This window comes from Parasteatoda tepidariorum, chromosome 9, assembly GCF_982258835.1.
Source record: "Parasteatoda tepidariorum strain Cologne lab strain chromosome 9, Ptep-v5.0, whole genome shotgun sequence".
Taxonomy (NCBI): domain Eukaryota; kingdom Metazoa; phylum Arthropoda; class Arachnida; order Araneae; family Theridiidae; genus Parasteatoda; species Parasteatoda tepidariorum.
Window position 1 is genome coordinate 59,526,271 of NC_141763.1, and position 22,190 is coordinate 59,548,460.

Here is a 22,190-nt window from a genome sequence, read left to right on the forward strand (position 1 = left end):
GTTTATCATAGTATAATAAATTGCAAATGCAATGACATTTCTTATTTTTTCAGAAACTTCTTAATAAAAAAAAAATTGTTAAAAATAGCACTTTTTTTAATGTCTACAACCTGTTCTAAAATCTGATGTAAAAAAAAAAAGAACAAATTCCATTGCATTTTGGGTAACTAAACATTTATACTGCTTTAATGAACATATTTCAAGCATATTGAAAGAAAAAAAAAAAGAGTAGTTGAAATAGAACAAATTTTAATAATAAGAATAACTATGAACATTAGAGTAGCTGAATACAAATAATATTTTAAAGAAACACATGCAGAGTCTTCTTTTTGTCTTGAATTATAAATATTCTCATTAAAATTCTGATCCCTGTTTTATTTTTTTCGTTTTATTAAAAAATATTGATTTCTTTTCTTCAATTTGAAGTTGATTATTGGATATCATTTTATCTGAATAGCTGCCTTGCTAAAAGGAACCAGCATGGTATTTTTTTATTTTTAAAACGAAATTTCATGCCATTTTATGACAATAGACACCAATTTCAGTTCAGTGGTTTATTAGATATTTTGTAATTAATATTTAAAATTGCTTGATTAGCCACGCGCCCTAAAAAGCAGTTAGTTTTCCCACCTCAGCTGATGACGTCAGAATATAGGGCCAATACGACTCCTAACACCTTCCGATACAATAAAAATTTGTGTCACACCTAATAGAACATTGATAAAACTTCTCAAAAACAGCTCCAAGCACTTACAAGTACTGTTTTATACCACTCTGCTATAGCTTAATATTTAACACACCAAATAAAATATTTTTAGTGCAACAAAAGGCAAAAAAATCACAGGATTGATGAAAAACCATCAAACATGATGACAAAAAAAAACAATATTGTGAACTTCATTATTTCTTGCTTTGAAATTTTTAATTTAATAAGATTGTTCTGCTTTTGAATCAGCTTCTCTCAAGGAATTCATTATGCTAAATTAAAATTCTTGTGAATTCTTTTTTTATTCTTTGAAATGAACGGATTTTATTCTGGGATCTTATTCTGAGTGTGTAATCGCATACAAGTTCTTCCTTTTTATGAAAAAAAAATTTTTTTTTCACTGAACGACCTATTTTGCTTTTTTCTGCTTTCTTTGCTTTTTTTAACTTCTCCATCTAAAAACATGTAATTTTGTTTTTTATTTTATTGAAAACAAAATTTGAAGAATTAAAAATAATTCTTTCTTTTTTGTGTGTGCGTAGTTGGGAAGAGAAAAAAAATAATAAGAATTGAAATAAAAAAAGAAAGGGGCTTAACATTCTTTACATCTCTTCTAATAATAATTAAATAAAATATTTAAGAAGTGAATAATAAATAAGACTTTTTTTGAAGAAATTATTAAAAACTATTGCCCTAAAAAATTTTAATTTAAATTCTTATACATATCAATTTGCTCTGTCTGCGACCAAACCAGCATGGAATTTTTAAAACAATTCATACTTAAGTGTACATTAGTATAAAAATAAACCAACATAAGTAAAAAAAAATCATTTACTTCAAAAGCTATTAAAAAAAGTGCAAATTAGGAAAGTAGTTTCAAGTTTGTTTTTTTTTCTTATTCAATTTATCAATTTATTTTATTTTGTCGAGGAGCCCCTACAAAAAATTTTTCAGGAGGATGGGATGTGAATTAAAACGGGAAAAAAAAACTTTGATCAAAATATTTCAAAAAATAATGTTTCAAATATGTTTCTATAATTTTAGAAATTTTAAAAAACAATTTCTATAATTTATCCATTGTCATTTAATGGGCAATTTCAAAACAAAACTTTCAATTTTAATAACATTTAAATTACGAAAGGAAAATTTACAAATAATTTGCATCTTTAGTAAAAAACTTAAAATTCTAAATCTTAAATATTTTCATTTCCTATCTGGGATCAAACCACTAGGAGAAAAATTTCGAAACAGTTCTTATTACACTTGATAAATTGAATTATACCGAATATATTCCTAAAAATAAAAATTGTGAGTTTTTATAATGAATTTTATTTATTTTAGTTTTAAAATAACTCATAATTCCCTAGTTAGCAATAATAAAATTGTGCAAATAAAATTAGATACATTCTTTAAGAATTAAATTAGTATTAAAAAAATAATATTTTAGGGTATATGATGAATAAATAAACAAATTTTAGAATGAATACTTCTTAATATTAATTAATTACCCTTTAGCATTAAATCCTTTTAAGAACACCTTGAGCTCAGCTATTAACAACTCCAAATTTTCTTTCGTTTTGATATTTAAATCGGGATATTGGACTAATTTTTCAGCCTCATCCAAAAATTTTTGAACACTAACCTGCAAATAAAAAATTTATATGGGTGTAACGACAGTTTTATAACTAAAATTTTTAGAAGTAAAATACAAATAACCATTTTAAAATGCTTTAAATCTTCTACACTTGTCATGCATGCTTTGATTCTATCAAAACACACATCAAATCTAAGTGTCATATAAAATTAACATAAGTGTATTATTGATCAAATTTCTTTATAATCTCCACTCTACTAATCTTTGGCCTAACAATCATAACATAACATAACTTTGATGACATAAACCTGCTTCAGAGTAGACCTCTATTTTTCTCAGTTTTGGGCTTCGCCTTCAGTTCTTCGTTTTCAAACCATTTTCAAACCAAGTGACTGAGAGCCCTCAGGTTTTGAAACAAAAATTTTTCCCACAATTCTATTTTCATTCATCCACAGAATATGCCTCAATCACTTCAATCTTTTCATCTTTATATCAGTGACAATACCAATGTCCCCTTTATTTCTTAATTATTTCTAATTTTCCATACACTCTTTTCAGTGAAAGATCTAAACATTTTTTTTTTAACCTTTCCCTATCAGATTAATAATCAATCTTATGTCCAAGATTCACTTCCATATAAAGAACCAGCTTGAGAAAAACCTTATACGATAGTATATTAAATTATCTTTGATGTTTTCTATTACCTCATAAAAGATATAAGAGTCAATTTCAAATACTATTTTTTAAGTATTATTCAGTTTGTGTTAATATGCAATTTGTTATAAAACTTTCATCATAAGATAGAACCTAGAAAAAAATGATGCCAGGATTGGAGGTCATGGGAGGTTGTTGTAACCTTCCAAAGATTTTCACTATTCCGCAAATTCTGGCTGGTCATTCGGAATTTTTACAATGTTTCTTTTTAAGGCAATAATTCTATCGAATTTACGGCAGCTGTTGCTATTGATTTCTCCATCATTTTTAAATTTAGTATTTTTATACCATATTATTTATTACAGCAACCTAATCTAAAAACAATACACGCATCGAGAAGTCGCATGATTTCATAGTCGATCTTTTATAGGCAATTACCATTGCAGATTTCATGATTTTTAATTGTGATGATTAAACGCAAAGAAGGAAATAATTTGTGCCTCTCCCCCCCCCCAACAAAATATGAGAATATCACCTATAATATTAGAATAAAAAATTATTACATGTTCAATTAAAAAAATATATTCATTTTTTTCTTATAAACACAGCACTTTTGTTATTTTAAATTAGTAACATATATGTTTGCTATAATTAAAAATATCTTGCAGAAAAATATTAGCGCTAGAGAGTTTTGTAGCAGACAGCTCGAAAAAATTCTGCCAAAGGAAGTGAAAATTACTTTTTGAAATATACACATAAAATAGTATATAACACTGCCCTGCCCTTTTTTATTCCAAGGTAGAGCTTTAAATATGGTCATGAACATTTTAAATCAAATTTATTAAATAAAAAACAAAATATCAAAGCATAAATTTTACTACAACCACTTTAAATATAAAAATAAAATCTTCCAGGTAAAATAGGAAATTTTGGCAGCTGTAGTATTTATAACTAATACTTCTTTAGAGCTGCTCCTAATGCTACTTTCTTATATACTTAAGGATAATTGCAGGATGTCATTTATAATTCAGTCAAATTAAGAACTTTATTTGGCAAAGAAGGGAATTTCTCCCTCCCAAAGATATAAGTTTGTGGCACTCCGGTAGAAACAACTCTAAACCAAATTTATGGTTGGCAGAGCTCATCACATCTCCAATAAGTAAAAAAAAAATTTATAAAAATTAAATAAATATGGGTAATTTTAAAGAGAGTAAAACATACCTGTTTTTGTTTTATAGTTTCCAAATCATAAGATTCCAACTTATCATCATATTGGTGAAAACCACAAAATGTAGCAAATTCTGGACTAGTTTCCATTCGCCAGTTCCAAAAGTTTTGATACAACAAGGACACTTTACCTTCAAAATCCATCTTATTTCTTTAATCCTAGAAAATTTTAAAGAAAATAAAAATTAACAAGAAAGTCACAGGCAATGTTACAAATATGTAGTGGTTGATTTTTTCATAAAAATTTTTATATATTAAGTCGTAATATAGGAACACAAATGAATGCAGTCTACTTCCAACACATTAATAATTAGACAATTGAAAATGTGCTTTGATTATACCATAACATTCATTATAATTTTGTTAAACGAAAATTTAAATAAAAAAAATATCAAAAAAATTTCTTAATTTCTTGTCACACCAGCCAACAAACATCATTACATTAAACCTACATCCTTTATTTTGGCATACAAATTAAATAAACAGGGATAGTAGCTTCATCACACAGACCTAATTTTACTTCATATGGCAAGTGTAAATAATTTTATTTTAATCCTCAAAAAATGCTCAGCTATGAGTAACCTTTTATGATACAATACTAAAAGATGATCAGGAATGAGGAACCTGCATGCTTTTTTTTTATGTTTTAAAATGAAACATCATGCCATTTTATAAAGATAGACACCAATTTCAGACCGGTGCGATAACTAGTTATTTTGTTATTAATAGTTGAAATCGCTCGATTAGCCCCGCCCCCTAAATCGCTGCTAGGTTTCCTATCTGCTCTGATGACGTCACGATACAGTACAACCACAACTCCCATCATGTGAAACGGTGAAAGCATATGCCGCTCCGAGTATAAATTTTAGAAATTGGCTCCAAGCAAAAACTACAAGTGTTGCATTGTACCATGTGCAATAGTTCTACATTAAACACGCCAAATAAATTATTTTTTAGTGCACCAAAAGAAGAAAAAAGACAAATTTGGTGCAAAGCCATCAAACGCGATGAAAAAAATACTTGCAAATTGTCTGCAACTACTGCATTATACTGTTGCTAAGACCATTTTACAGTAACTTACTTAATTATAATTTAATTCTATAAGATTGTTTTTCTGATTGATAAGCTTCTCTGAATGAATAATTCATTATACTGAATTTTAAAATGTTTTTGAAATGCTGTTCAGATCACTTTCTTTCTTTTTTCTTTAAAATGAAAGAATTTTATTCTGACATAACAGTTGTGTACAGGTTCTTTTTTCTAAAGTTAAAAAATAATTTTATTTTGAAGAAAAAATTATCAAAGTTAAAATAAAAAAGGATAGGGTTTAGCAATATTCACATTTCTTCAACAAAAAAAAAAAAATCAAGAAAATATTTTAGAAGTTAATAATAAAATGAATTTTTAAAAAAAAATTTACCTAAATTCCAGGTCATACACCATTTATTCCATTCCCTCTAATTGGGATCCACTCATTAAATAAAAACTTTCAAAACAGTTCAGACTTTTATATATAGACAAATATAAATAAAAATGAATCAGTATAAAAAAATTAAAAATGAATTTATTTTTTTCTTAAGTTGTTGAAAAAAAAATTAGTTTCGATTCGACATTTATTTTTTTTATTCCTCAATTTTACTTCATTATACTGAAGGTTATGAGTTAAAAAGTAATTAATTAATTTTATCTGGATGAAAAAATCATGAAAGTTAAAATGAAAAATGATAGGGGTTTAGTTTTATTTATATTTCTTCAAAAAAAAAAAATTACTGAAAATATTTTAGAAGTTAATAATAAAAATAATTTTTTTAAAAAAATTTACCTAAATTCCAGGTCATATACCATTCATTCCATTCCCTCTATTTAATGGGATCAACTCATTAAATAAAAACTTTCAAAACAGTTCAGACTCTTATATATAGACGAATATAGTAAATAAAAATGAATCAGTATAAATAAAGAAAAATTAATTTATTTCAAAAGTTATTGAAAAAAAAGTAGTTTCGACATTTATTTTTTCATTCCTCAATTTTATTTCATTATGCTGAAGGGATTTGAGTTAAAAAAATAATAATTTTATCTAGAAGAAAAAATTATGAAAGTTAAAATAAAAAATGATAGGTGTTTAGCATTATTTACATTTCTTCAAAAAAAATTTTATCAAATATTTTAGAAGTTAATAATAAAAAAGAATTTTTTAACACATTTTATTTACTTAAAAACTTATAATTCCAGGTCATATACCATTCATTCCATTCCCTCTAATAGGGATCAACTTATTAAATAAAAAACTTTCAAAACAATTCAGACTTTTATGTATAGACAAATATAAATAAAAATGAATCAGTATAAATAAATAAAAATGAATTTATTTCAAAAGTTGTTAAAAAAAATGTAGTTTCGATATTTATTTTTTCATTCCTCAATTTTATTTCATTATGCTGAAAGGTGCTCAGAAAAATTTTCTCAAGGAAGAGGATGCAACTGATATACACTACATATATATTTAAACTATATATAAATAATATAAGCATGAAAGAAAAACAATTTTTAAAAAATGCGGTTCAAATTAAAACGCCTTTGTAACACATTTTTAGATAGGAAGCTTTGGTTTAACTCCTCCCGTTCGCTGAGATACTGTATCTTGACGTCATAGCAAACCACGCCTCATTTTGTGTCACGTGAAGTTACTTTCGTTTTGGGCTAATTTTAAGTAAAGTTTTTTTAATATTCGGGTCAGTTTTTTAAATTCTGAATTGATTTTAGGGAGTTTTAAGATATAAACTATTCAAAATAATCAACATTCTGCGATTACCCGAAGCATGCAGGTTCCTCATTTCAATAATGCTGCGTTATAAGTGCCAAGAAAAATTTTAACAAATTTAAAGCAAAACATTTCAAGTTACTGTTTAAAAATTTGGAGATGAAAATATGTGGAAAATAAAAAATGGACTATTTTATCATTACAATAAAATTATGCTAATGCTCAAGGGCCATTTCATGGACATGGTTTAGACAGACGGAGACAATTTTATCTATAATTCAAAGCAATATATCAGTTAAGAAATGGTTGAAAAGCTTATTGATTATGTTTATCTAAACCTGGGCTTCAATAATTAAGCAAAAATAAAACTGCTAGATCTTCAAATTTTTTTTAAAGAAATTTAAATCTTGTTTGCGAGTTTCAGTTATTTGGAACAAGAGTTTTCACTCACTGAATGTTGCAAAGTGTTATTGATGGACCATATTTTTTTTTTGTTATGACACATTTATATAAAACATAATAATTATCATAATAAACTTTTTACAAGCAGATATTTTTTTCTTGACATGACGAGTATAACATTTTACACAGTTTAAAGATACGGCAGCTAATTTGTAATTAATTATTGTTCTGGATAAATAATAAACAATATATTTAGACAATATTCAAGCAAGTTTCAGAAGACACAGAACTTAAATGTAAATTTTTTTTTAAATTTGTAGTGGCCATTCTAGTTGCAAGTGATGGTGGGGCAACTTTTTCGACAATCCAATTGTCTGATTGTGCAAAAGAATTTCAGGTGAAATTAAGACAGCCTTAGAGAATTTTTTGGTCTAACTAAAAAAAGTTATGCTAAATATAGCAGAAATAACTTCATGTGTCATTTTGCTTATTTATTAGTTTGAATTCCTTAAGTTTATGTGTGGGTGATAAATTATTAAAATCTTAATGTATTTTCATTTCTATTATTTTTAACACATATGCTAGTTTCTTCTAGAATTCTGCAAAATCAAGTGGATAAGTTTTTGAAAAATTAAAAACTATCAGAAAGTTTTAACTACATGCTAACTTTACTATCTGTAAGAATTTGATAAAGCTTTTGCAATTTTTTAAGAAAAAAATACTATAATTTTGTAGTACATTTAATAACACTGCTTTTTCTGAGAAAATATTAAGCTATGAGAATTTTTTCACACCCCTGTTAGGCTACATAAACAATTGCAGAGAATTTGCAAAAGCCTAAAATTTCCACAGAAAGCAGTTATTCTTTTGGTATGAAATTTCTACAAGTTTTTATTTATTTATAGTTACTATAACTTTATTGAAATATTTTTAGATAAAAAAAAGTGTGCATATTTGATAACTTTTTCTTCAACAAAGAAAAAAATCACAAGATTTTTCCCAATTCTTGAATAAATTAGTATGTGTGTTAAAAATAATATAAAACAAAATACATTGATAAAGTAATAATTTATAAAACTAAATTTAAAGTCCCACTCATTAACTTAAGGAATTCTTATTAATAAATTAACAAATTGAGTCATAAAGTTGTTTGTGTAATATTTAACATAATGAACAATCACTGCATTCTTTTCCTCTACAAAAAAATATTTCCTGGTAGGCGTGTGCGGTGCAGACGAAGGAGCACAAAATGTTTGTCCATCAAGGCAATTTTTCTTATCAGATTTTCGTCTATAACTTTCAATTCCATTTTTTTTTTTTTAATTCTACCAAAAATTTATCCTGAACCCTACACAAGTGATCGGACATATTCTACTCACTGGCCTATTTGCAAATATTTTAAACTCATTTCCTAAGTTACAGTTGCTTAATACAACAGTACAAAACAGTTGCTTAATACAATTAGTTAATATAGCGATTATTGCTACAGCTTGAGTCAGTCAGACAGACAAAAACAAGGTCTCAAGTGTAATATCAGACAGTTGTTTGGAAATTTATCTGGTGGGTGAAAGAAGTGTTGCAAATATGGAATGACTACCACCTTCAATGCGGACTTTTCCATTTTTCCAATTAAAAGATAATTAGCTTCATTTATCTTAAAATGATGATAGAACTTTATCTTTCCAGATGTTGATTTTTCCCATTTGAGTCAAGAAGTCACCAAAGCTTGGCGATTGTCTTGCAGCAGGTACCGATACGGAAATCTTTCTATCATTAGATTTAAACGAAATTAACGTTCAAAAAGTCATTAAAAGAATTACGAAATATTTTTAATCTCTCTATATTTTAACTAAGATTAATTAAATTAAACATAAAATAAGAATATTAGGCATATTGAATAAACGCCATGCGAGTACTTATTATTGTTTCAAAAACCTTAAGATAAATACAAATTTGACAAAACACAAACAGGTGGAATATAGCCGCTATCTATTTTAAGTTTCATTCTACTAAGTTCCATTCTACATTTTGATTAAGGAAATTTTTCTATGATTTTACCAAATTTTGAAATAGAAGACACGAAACAAAAACTTGTTAAGAAATCTGAGTTTAAAAGTCTAGATAAGAAAAGGGGCGCTACAGGTTGTAGTTCGTAATATCCTAGAAAAATTAATTACAGAAAAGTTGCAAACTGAAAAAATTGAAGAAATCATATGCCTATCTGATGATCGGTTTAAAAAGTTTAAATTCATTCGCTCTCTATGCTTCCACTTAAAAGTTACAATTAAACAAAAATTTTGAAATTAAATAATTGTCTTAAAAAAATAAGGTTTTAAAAAGTGGTTAAAATTAAAATTTAAAGGTGAAAAATTCCAACAAAAACTAATAAATACTGAAATAAAAACCTACCTACATAAAAAATATTTTTATGGCTTATTTTATTTCAATGGCAACATTCCTGCAAAACTATCCATTTGTTTGTAAACACGTGTGTTGTATTTGAAGAAGAGCCTCAGAGCTCCAATAAAGGTAGTGTATAGCGTGAGGATGCCTGTGAATCCTCAGGAAACAGGATGATCCCTAAAGGCATGTTTTCAAGCATGCGCAGTATACTAATCATAATGAGTAACGCCTCCTCCCTGTCCTTCCTAGTCAGATGACTACGCGATAGAAAATGGCGAGAAATGGCATTTCAAAAATGTGACTACTTCAAATTTATCCAAAACTAATCAAGGATTACATAAAGGGTATGTGACTATACTTTATTCAAAATATTTATTATCTGCCTTTTCACTAGAAATTTATACCTCCTTAAGAGTTGAATGATCATTTCTTTAAAATATTTGACTAACGAAAATCTTTATTTGATGTCAAAATGTGCAATGACTGGTGGATTACCAGAGAAAACCCGAATAGAGAATGATTTTTCAATTTAAATATGTTTATGCAATCCTTTGTAATAGTATTTAAGGAGCATTTAATAATATATAGAGAAAAGGCAGCAATAAATATATAGAATAAAATATATTTACTACTCATAATACTGTGTTCAATTTTGTTCACTCATTGACTCAATAGAATATTCATAAGATTGCCATAAATGACATAAGAAAAATAAATAAAAAAACATTTCATCAAAGCAATATATTATGTAAGCAATAATGAACTTCTACTCACTATTATAAAAAAATACTTTATTTTCTTATAAAAAACATTAAATTTTATTTTCTTATTCCCAAGAATTCGTTTGAAATTAAATATTTATATATAAAAATATAGGTTTTTTTTTCATTAATTTTACATCATAAAACTTTAAAATATGCAAATTGATGTCTTTAAAATTTTTACTTTAAACTTCAATTTTTTTTATTGCTATTACAATTAAGGTGACGTTCCCATTTTTTATTACTAAAAGCATTCCGAAAACAAAAAATCCAAATAAATATTGAAAAAAAATACCTTTTAATTTTACCTTAATCTAAAAATATAACTTCTTACGAGACATTTGAAATTTTAATTCAAGTACTTAAAAATGTTTCAATCTTCATAATGCATTTGTTTTTTACTCAAATTTATCAATTTCATTTCATATTTTGTTTTTATACTCTTTCATTCAGTTGATAACAAAATATGTTACAATATAAAGATTTAGTTGAATTAAATCATAAAACAGAGTCTTTGCTAGTGTGGATTATATATTTTTTATTCTGTTAATAGATGGCTGCACCAGTTATTTAAAATAAATAATAATAGTTTCTTTTTAGTTAGTGGAGACGTATATCGCCAAAAGATGGCACTGAGATACATTGGAATTTTACTTTTTGTCTGGACTGTCAAATCTAGTGGGAGGGGAGGGGATGTTTGACGGATGCTCCTAAATTAGTGGGAATAGTTTTTTCTTCTTTTTTTTTCTCTCCGTTTTTCCCTCTTACTCCTTTCGGAACACTTAGCAAGGATATAAGAATGATTTCTCGTACTTTTTGTATCTAAATTTTTAAGATGTCTCATTTCACATGTTTCTGTCCTTAGATTTTTGCTATGATTTTTCATTAATAAAAGCACTAGCATATTATCTTTCGGTTATAAAATTAATAGATAATGATGTAAAGGATCATTAACTGGAAAATGAACCTTTTATTAATAAAATTATTCTTTATGTTTGTTATACTTTTTTAATTAACATGCATGAGAATTAGTCCACCAACAGCAAATGTTTGTTTCACATCAGTGTATCATAAATATTCATCGTAGAGTTAAAACCTTTGTTTATTTTATTTAAGAAAATATTTCACAATTTTCTCCAATTGAAAACATTTGATGTTGCACGTAGTACTTTCATTTATTATTTATTCATTATTATTATTATTATTTTTTCGTTTTTTTTTTTTTTTTTTTTGCATTCTTTCTTCTACTGAAATTCGATGAGTCACGAAAAAAATTTCTTAAAATAGTCTATAGTGATTTTATTTCCATAATTTTACTTTTTACTATTATAATAATGCAAACTGAGAAAAAAATCTGATTCAGGAACTTTGGATAAATGTTTTGCTTACTCTTTTCATTATCTATAGTACTCATTGTAACTTTAACAGTAAAACGTATTTCAAACTGTTAAAAAATTTTTATATTATAACGTTTTATTTATTTATTATTTTTTTATATATATAAAAATCAACTGCACATATAATATTGAAACTTGAAATATGGTTCTTGCTTGAAATATGGATAATTCAGAGATGCTCTCTGTTTCCCTAATTCCCCATCAAGAGAGAAATCATTAACCCTCTGGCGCTGGCGAAGCTGTAGTGATGCCAGCCGACGCCACTTTCCGTCATTATTATCAAATCCAGAGCCGTTTTTAAGGATGGGCCTGGCCCAAGGCATGTGGCAAATGATTGAATTAATACGTTCTTGTAGAAGGGGACTCGAAACTTGATTTCTAAAGGGGTGGTTTGTTTTACTCAATTACTGCACCAGCTATACAATTCTTGGAAAGGGGATTTTTGTATGCCAGCCAACAACAGTAGAACAATACAAATGTATCTTTCTATACATACATACTAGAACATACTTTATGTTTCTTTTTATTTTTAAAAAATTAAAATTTTTATATGACAGAAAATTTGAATTATGTGTTTCTAATAATACTTGTTTTCTTAAATGTATTGACCACACCTGTTTTTTGAGAAGCAAGTTTAAAAAACGAAATTAGTAAATTGATATTTTTCTTTTATATAAAAATAATACAAAATTATTATTTGTACAATTAAAATAATTATTATGAATATGTAATTATAAATTTAAAATTTTTAAATTTAGCGAATAAAAAAATATTAACGATAATTCTAAATTTATATTGCAAAAATTCATTTATGAAATCAAAATTCATAGCTACTAATAAATATATTATTATTAAATAAAAAAAATTCCTTTACGATGACATTGTTTGCTTAGAAAATATATTATTATTATTGTTAAATGAAATTCTCCCTAGTGTAAATTCAAAGAATAATAATGAATGAATTATGAGACTGAAACACTAAAAAAAAATTTAAAACAAATACTTCCATGTAAATAGATGGTATAACAGGTGAATGAAAAACTAGTTTTTGTAAGAAAATTATGAAGTAATTTTGTATTGTAAACAACAAAAATTCTATCCCAACCAATCCTTTATAAAAAATTAAAGCTTCAATCTTGATTCAAATTCTTCATTTTTTTTTTTTTTTTTTTTTAATTTTCCCACGAAAAATCATCTAGCTTCTCTTTCTCAGTCTCTCTACTTTTAACTGAAAAAGATAATTTGGAGTTCAGTAGTACAATTAGTTTTTAAATTTTCATTTTCAATGTGAAAAAAGTGCTTGAACGAAATACTTGAGTAGTGCTTCGAAAACAAAAGGTTTCAGGGCATTGAGCTATTATCCCTTTATATTTTCTTCTTCATACACTTCTTTTTCTTTATTTAAAAAAGATTTAATTATTTGTCAATCACGAGCATTGAATATGATGTCTGGCAGGAAATGAATTTTAATGATGTGACAGAAGACTCTCAAAAACCATGAAAAGTACTGTTACTTTAAACTTTCAATACTAATTATGTATTAACGCTTTTATAATAATGTATTTGTTTTTCAACCTTAAAGTAAAATAATTTTTTAAAAATGATTTAAGTTAAAAAATTTTTATACTAAAATTAATCATAAAGGACTCCCAAATAACGACAGGCCCAGGGCCCCGAAAAACATAAAAACGGCTCTGAACAAATCAATGACGACAGTCGAACAGCGGCGCTGCCTCACCGATCCAGACTTTACTTATGTTCCCTTATAAAGACTTTACTAATAGATGTTTACAGCTAATCTTTTGTTACTTAATTGCTAGCATGTTATCTTGTTATAAATATGTTTTTTGTTGGTTTTTAAATACACTTTTTAAGTTATGATTCTTCATTTGTCGTCAAAGATGCACACAGTTTAAAAGAAAGAGCGACGTCCCTTTTATATATTTTTTCAGACAGTTTAATTACTAATAGAAACATGGTTTTTTTATTTTTTAAATACATAAGAAACCGTCTAATAGTTACTAAAAAAATCTGTTAGATTATCGGAATTATATTTCTATTAAAATCCAAAAAAAAGTAGTTTGAAAAAATGTTTTTTTATTTACATTCAAAAATTTATCAATAATTAATTTTGAAAATTAAAGAAATTTACATGTTGAATTACTTATGTTCCCTTATGTTTAAATGATTACAAATAAGTGCAAATTTGGAAAGGCATTGTTTGGAAGTGCGCCGTCAGTCCATGCTTCGCAATGGACACTTGTATCCTTATCTACATTTAGTTTTCTCTATTTCATAACCATAAATTATTATAATTCAAAATATTAAGTTTTTTACTTATTTTGACTTTAATTATTACGAAATAATAAAAAATATTTTGAATGAAAATTCTGCGTCAAAGGGTTTAACCTTCTACTCTTCACCTGACTGTTATCTGCCGTGGAATATTATCTCTTTTGCATTTCTGTGTTTCTTTTGTTATCTATTTTGTATTGCTTACAAAATTAAATGATATCTTTGGAAAGTTCCAGCAAAATATTTTTTTTCAATTTCATTATTATTCTTTAATAACTGGTTTGTTCAAATGTAATTTAAAATTCCTATTGTAAATGAAATACGCAAATTTAAATATAGAACAGCAATGGTTGGTTGGTGTCGTATCCTCTATAGAATCATATTTCATGGTGTGCTTGAATAGTTTTCGTTATTTCTATGGCATTAAAAGAATACAAATCCTCTTCTGTGGGGTGGTTTAAGAGGTGAAGGCCTGCAGCGACTGCAGGGCAGTTAAAAACATGATATGGTGTCAGTTCCACATTAAGACAGTTGCCACAGTTTTGATATTTTCTAGTCTTATCTGTAGAAATTTTCATGTTTTTATGATGTTTTGTTCTTAGTCTGATGAGAGTAGTGGCTGTCTTCCTATCGATGTCAAGATTAGTTATTTGATCGTGGGCTTTGATTTTTAAAGGGGTGAATAGTCTTGACTTTGCATAAGCATTTGCATCTGCCAACGTGGTTGGGATTGAATTTTGATTTAGATCTCTGGCATTTTTAGCCAAGCAATCAGCTATTTCATTGAACTCTAGGTCCACATGGGCGGGAATCCACTGCAAGAAGCAATTTTTCCGGAGACGCTGAAGTTGTCCAAGTTGTTCTATGATATTCAGGACAAGGCTTGAGGTACCTTTGCTGAGGGCCTGTAAGGCAGACCTGCAGTCGCTGAAGATGGTGATACCACTAAGCTGCTCCGAAGGTTCAAGATTGATGTACGTTTCGATAGCCGTAGAAATGGCTATCAATTCTGCTGTAAAATTAGATACGATTTTTCCAGCACCAGTTGCGAATTTTCGTTTTTGATCAAACAGCAATGTTTATATAACGAAAAAGCGTTTATTGAAACTGTATTAAAAAAAGTTATTTTATTTAGCTCTTTTAAAGTATGTGAATAAGCACAATAAATTAGTCAGCTAAAATGCTTGTTAATTATGGTGTAAGCAAAATATTGATTGCACAGCAAAGATATTGCTTGTATTCAGTATTGTCACCTGGAAGAGTCATTCCACAGTATTTTCAGTTAGGGGTTGAATAAATTCAAATTAATGCAGCGAAAAAGCGAGAAAATTATTACTCTCATGATCATTATCTCCACTATTTTCATTTTATGATCAATAAAAAGCAAGGTCACAGAAAGGGATGTTTTATAATGTATTACATTCTCCTTTTTTCTTGACAACCTTAAATATTTCTATAAAAATTTTAAATAACTACTAACTATTGCTTTTTAATTAAATTGTGATTAACTATTACTCTATTATTTTTCAATAATTACTATTACTTAAAAACTTGCATATAATTTTACTTATTAACTGCTTTTTTAAATAACTATTACTCCACTTAGGCTCCTTTATTAAATTCATGCTTGTTTTGTAGAAGGGAAATATGAAGACTGAGTCGCAACGAACATTATGGATCTATATCCATGACCATAATGTCCTCGCAATTAGGCCGTTATCTGGTAAAAAATAATATTGCTCTCTGTTTTTTTTCTTTTTCTTGTTTACATGATATGTTACACGATGTACTAAAAACTGAACTCAGTGGCGCGACAGCCCATAGAGGAATATCTAACTCTTCTTCATGTCAAAAGCAATAAACTATGGTATAGTACATAGGTTCTCAACCTTTTTAACGCTGCCGCCCCCATAAGGAGCAAAAAAAAAGTTTAAACGCCCCTTTTGTGAAAATTCAGTTATTTGGAGTATAGGGTGAGCTGAATTATAAGAGGTAACATTTTTAAGCAATATTCTTACGCGTTAACATCGTTTGGTTTTTTAAAAAAAAATAGTGTGAACGTTAACTCGATACTTTTCTCCCGACAGGTAATCTATTTATTATAATCAAAATAAATACGGTAATGAGAAAACAAACAAAGAAATCTATGCTAAAAAGAGTTATTTAAACTTAATTAGATAATTAAAAAAACATCAAAAATAATTTTTTACACTGAAACGTGGTATCAACCAAGCAATCAAGTAACTATGTCAGTGGGATGATTTTGCTTGATGGTTCAGAGCTAGTTTCTTAACATTCGGTTCAATATTTTCAGTGAGGTGAAGACGCAAGTCCCCTCGTTGCTCGATTTCGAGTCGATTTCTCTTTTTTGTGACTAGATCCGTCACAGCACAGTCCAGGGTAGAGACGACTTATGTTATCTTGAAGCCAAAATTCTGTGAGACGATCACCATTCTGGAAGCTAGCTTTCAAAGTTTCATAAGTTGAAAGTTCGACCAATTCCTCCTGAATATGAACCTCTGCTGCTTCAATATTCACGTAAGGGTTCATAACCTATTGAGGGACTTCCAGGGTCAACACATCTTTAAAACGATTAGAAAAGCCCATGTAAAAAGACTCAAGATGTTGACAATATTCCTGTATATCACCAGAGGAAATTTCACCATTCTTTTTAAGATCCGATAAGATCGGAAATTGGCTAAACTCATTCCTACCAAAATTCTGCTTCCACAAAATGAGTTTTTTTAGAAAGGCAGAAATAACTGATTTTGAAGTGATCAAATTGAGTTCGTTGCCTTGAAATTTTAAATTAACACCATTAAATTTTGCAAATAAATCCGTCATGTAGGCAACGTCTATCTTAAATTCTAGCAATCTGTCTCTCAGAGCTACATCTTTGTCTTCCAGGAACTCAAGCACAGAGTCGAAAAGATTTCAAAACCTATTGAGACAGGTCATAGCTGTCTGAATAATCGATCGTTAAGAGCATTACTGCGAATTTTGTTCACAGCAGAGATAACGTATTGCAGTGACTGATGCAAGCGGTCACTGAGATTTTTTCCAACTAAATGCTGTCTGTGAATCACGCAGAGAACAGCTAAAATATCTGGTACCTCCCTCATCAAAAAGGCGATAAACCCACCATGTCGACCCACCATTGCTGGAGCTCCATCAGTGGCAACAGACATAATATTCGTAAAAGTAATGTTTTTCTCTTTAAAATAATCTTTGACAGTGTTAAAAATAGATTCTCCTTTGGTATCTATAATCAAGCTTCGTCCAAAGAGCCTATCTAGAAAAAATTCTCCTTCCTCAACAAACCGGACATACGATAACAATAAAGCCTAATTATTTGGAAAAATTGATTCATCAACTTGCAGGGAAAATTCATTCGATATCAAAAGTTTGCATAAAGAATCCTCAACGTCTTCCGCCATCTCATCAATTCGTCGCCGCACTGTATCGTTGCTTAATGGGATATTTTTTATTACATTAGATGCGGCTGGATGATGTAAAACTTTCTAAGACTTCCTTAATAGATGGAAGTATCAACTCTTCGCCTATGGTATGAGCCTTGGCCAGATTTGGCAATTAATTTTGATATATTATAAGAGGCTATCAGACCATCGTCGCATTTTTGGGACGAGGTTGCTAGTAAGCAGGGTTGGCAAGTTTTTGACACATGACGGTTTTTACCGGTTATTACCATGGTTTTTACCGTCATGTCAAAAACTGTCAAAAACCCATAGTTTGGATAAAACTGTATTTTTATTTGGGTTTAACTGCTTATAATTTAAAATTATTTCATTTTTTTGGCAATAAAATTTAAAACAAAGTTGCTAAAAGATATTTAAGAACAGATTTCTGCATTTTCCCCAACATGATTTCCCAACCCTCAGCATACTCCCACCGCCCCCGTAGAGAAACAAGGGTATAGTAAAATAGGAAAATTTGCCCATTTTAGTGAAATATATCAGGAATATTCTGAAAGTGTTATTGATGCGGAAATAAGTTTTATAAGAGTTATTTTAACTCTAAATTTATTTTTTTATTTGCTTTGAACGTGAAAATATTAGCTGTAAAATGATGAATTTTTGAAGCCACGAATTCGAATGGTTCAAATTTGAATTTCTGCTTGTATAAATTCTAAAATATTAAAAAATTAAATACTATAAAAAATTTTAAATATGAAATTTCTTAAAATAATCGTATGCTCATAATTAAATTAAATATTGCATAACATAAAATTCCGAAAACCGCATTATACGTCAAAACATAAATGATCAACGTCGATGGATAGACAATTGCAGTGTCTGCCTGAAAAAGGCAAATTACGTTTCAGCTTATGTAATGCTATTTAATTAGAATTTTTGGTAACGGTTGGCTTCATTCGTTTCGCTTTTTCTTTTTTAGAATTTATCTGTTCCTGATCTTTGATTTTAAATTATTTTAAAAAATAGTTATTTAAAAGTTAAAAAATATTTACATTGAGAAGGAACTATTGATATCTCCGAAAATATTAATTGTAAAAGGGCATTATCTATCGACCTTTTTTTTTAAGAAATTTTTACACACTTTTTGTTTCTAGAAAACTGTTTGTCTACTTTAAGTTTTATAAACACATTTATATATAAATATACATACGTATACATATTACGTTCGTAAACATATTACGTATCCATAAATATGTATACATGTGTATAGATATACAAATATGAATGCGTATGCATACGTATATGCATAAATACTTAAAATAAACTAACAGTTTTCTAAGAAAAAAAAAGGATGTCCCCTCCTATGTGTGTTGAATAGAATGAGATATGTAACAGGAATCGAATAGAGGGTTTTAAGTTTTTATTCATGCATTTTACATTGCTTATTCCTAATCGTATTTAATTATAAATATTGTTCCCAATGCATTTTTTCTTGCTTATTCTAATGGACTAATATTTAAAATGCGTTTTTTTTTATAAAGTATATTTATTTAAAAGAAACTTCTTACAGCTTTAAAACCAATTATGCCACACACTTGAATTTTATCTCATGCAATTAAGCATGAAAAACTAGATCAAAAAATGTATCTAATGTCTTCAGATAGCCCCTATATAGCGAAGCAAAAAGTGTGAATAAGTAAACGTCAAGAGTAGTTTTTTTTATACTTGATTGAGAATTTTGAACTATTCGTTCTATAGCTAAAGTAAACTTTATAAGCAAAATAAATTTCATAAAAATTAAACTAAAACAAATATTAAATTTAGAATAAAGTAAAATATTGATCAATATATTATTACAAAATAGTTTAAAATTATCTCATGCATTATTTAATATTTTTAATGTCATTTAATATATTAGAACATAACTAAAACGATAAATTAAAATGCCCAAACTAAAATAAGTAATTATTATATTGTGAAATTTATCGTTAAAATGATTTACGTTGCAAGAAATGTTAAAGAAAATATTTCATAAAAATACATAAAATAACACTGCAAAAGAATTAAATATCTCATTAAAGTCCCCATTTTTTATAATAATCAGCGAATCTGAGTTATAACTAGAACTTAATATAGCTAGACTATTATAAGTTCTAGCTAGAAATTTCTATATAGTATAGCTAAAGAATTGATTTCAGATTTTTTTTATTCCCCTTCTAAAAATGTTTTTCACAAATAATTTCTATCAGAAATCTCTAGGGATGTTTTTAAAATTTTTGTCTATATTTGATATCAAAAAAATTTGCTATGCTCTAGAATTGAATGTATTTTAGTTGATTTTAAAACTATAAATTAGATATCCCAAAGTTACTTCACCCAAGGCACCCTAAGTGCTCATGTGGTAATTTTCAGTCACAGAAGTTTTTTTTTTTCTTTCTTATTGTAGGCAACAGAAATCAATTATGTATTTATGTTTTTTTGTGTTATGTTTTTTTTTTCAAGTTCATGAATAGCTAAAAAAATAACTTCATAAACACATCATGGATATTGCTCTAAAAATTTATAATAACAATTTAAAATAATTTGAAACATTAGGTGATTAAGTTTTAATGAGATCTTTTAATATGATACGTATATTAAGATGTCAGACGGTAATAAGTTTTTGAGAAAAGTGAAAATTACTTCTCCCATAAACTAACATGGATGTAGATTATAGCTAAAAACGATGCCAACAGTCTTAAATCAACTAACAGAAACCAATCGAATAAAACTCTTTTAATTAGACACGCTTTTCTATAAATAGCCTTTTAGACTAGTAAAATTTATGGTCCGTGTTCCTTTTACTTGCCCAAGGGCGCCCCTGGGACTTCATTATGTTTTTGGAAGTGCGAACAATCAAAGGAAAAGAGGGGAGCAAATTGAAAAGGAAATGAAAGTTGAGTGCCTAAACACCTCATTGAAATGTAGAGAATTTGGTTTCCGGTCACTTTTTGAGTATCACAATTTGAAAAAAGAAAAAAATATATACTATTTATTCAGTATAATATATTTATTTTAAAATATTTACAAGGCAATGTGTTTCTTCGTAGATTTTTGTTTTAATACAATTAATTGGAACACAAATTTTCAAGAGCTAATCCCCCCCCCCCCTGATTGCCTGGTACCCCAGGCGCCAAAGAGAATTTAAAAAAGAAGAAGAAATAAAAGTACATGAAATGCTCTTGTATGTTCTAAAGCATTCTAAATGGCATTTTCTTTGCAGCTGTCAAATCTTTAAAAAAATAAACCGCCGTTTTTGTTTTATGCAAATACACACTTCAGTAAATGAAATAAAATAACAAATGTTCTTAAATACTAATTATTTTAACTAATAACACCTCATCTACCATCGCGGTGCGGGGGGGGGGGAGAATACACGAGGTTTAAAGGACGCACGATTCCAGAATTAATAAATTTAATCTATATTGATGAGCCTTCTACGGCCTGCGGTCTTTCTTAAACATATAAATAAAATAAAAACATGAATAAAATAAAAACTATACATTTTTTTCACAAAAAAAGGAAGAAAAAAATAAGGAAGAAAAAAAGATTAGGAATTTTAAATTGCAAATGAGTCTTTGAACGCGCCAAATCTAAATCATTGTAGTTTTTTTATAGCTCTTTTCGTTGTTTTTTACTACAAATTTTCATAGTTTTAAAATCCCGATAATTTTACCTCGGCAGAATTAATGCGTGAATTTCGAATTTTAGTAATGCTTTTAAAGCTCTTTATTTCAGTCCATTTCAAAGTTAATTCAAGTTATTTTCGATCGCGTTTTATCGGAAGTAAAATTTTCAAGAGCTACCCTACCCCCCTGAGTCGGATTTCCAAATGTTTCTTGTCCGATCTCTTAAATGCAATATTATAACGGCTCGAGACTTTCAAATCGGGCAAGTAATAATCTCTTTTGAAGTACGTTATTTACGTCAGTCTTATCGTAAAAACAGGCTATTTTTCCATTGCTTGTTTTCGGCAATACGCATTTTCTCTTGGTTTTGAAAATACCATACTTTTAATATATATTAACACGACACTAAATCGCGAATATGCACTTGATTTGTGCCAAATTCATCAAAAATCTAAGATATTTTTTATTGTTCTTTCAACTGTTATTGCTAGGCTTCTCCACAGGGTTTCAAAAATCCTGTTATTTTTAATCCGGCAATAAAACGACTTGCAACTTTCGAGGCATTTTAATCATTAATTTTGATGTGTTTTACTACTGCCGATTTCATCTTCCATCCAGCATGTTATTTTACAATCTTTTTTTTTTCTTTTAAAATAGCCATTATTTCCCTTTTTTGATTTTTTCAATACAATAACATTATTAAAAAACGCAAAATTCGACTGAAGGATTTAATGCGTTTTTAATTTTTTGAGCTTAATTTCTAATTTTTGGTAGTTTAAAAGAATAAGAAGAAAAAGCTTTTATGATTTAATATTCATGAAATCTCTTATAATTCACTAATTAGCAATGTCCTAAGGTTAAGAATATATAGAACTTAATCCTAAA

At 27.8% G+C, this 22,190-nt stretch overlaps 2 protein-coding genes across 6 annotated transcripts in view; one reads left to right on the forward strand and one right to left on the reverse strand.

Moving 5' to 3' along the window:
- The window catches only part of LOC107456618 (uncharacterized), a 35,295-nt gene extending 25,725 nt beyond the window's left edge, over positions 1–9,570 (reverse strand). For 2 of the 5 annotated variants that reach the window (XR_015429251.1, XM_087151905.1), the window contains exons 1-3: positions 9,406–9,570; positions 4,176–4,340; positions 2,215–2,348 (exon numbers count right to left, since the gene is read on the reverse strand). Coding sequence is in view for 4 of the 5 variants with exons in the window: in XM_087151905.1 (XP_087008031.1) it covers positions 2,215–2,348; positions 4,176–4,325 (284 nt within the window). In the remaining variant the exon portion in view is untranslated. Of the gene's footprint in view, positions 1–2,214; positions 2,349–4,175; positions 4,341–8,944; positions 9,084–9,282 lie in introns of those variants that run through there. The other 3 variants (XM_087151906.1, XM_087151907.1, XM_087151908.1) reach the window with 3 other exon arrangements.
- The window catches only part of LOC107456625 (60S ribosome subunit biogenesis protein NIP7 homolog), a 29,232-nt gene continuing 15,996 nt past the window's right edge, over positions 8,955–22,190 (forward strand). Inside the window, exon 1 of the mRNA XM_071186713.2 lies at positions 8,955–9,094. The gene's annotated coding sequence lies outside the window, so the exon portion shown is untranslated. The remainder of the gene's footprint in view (positions 9,095–22,190) is intronic.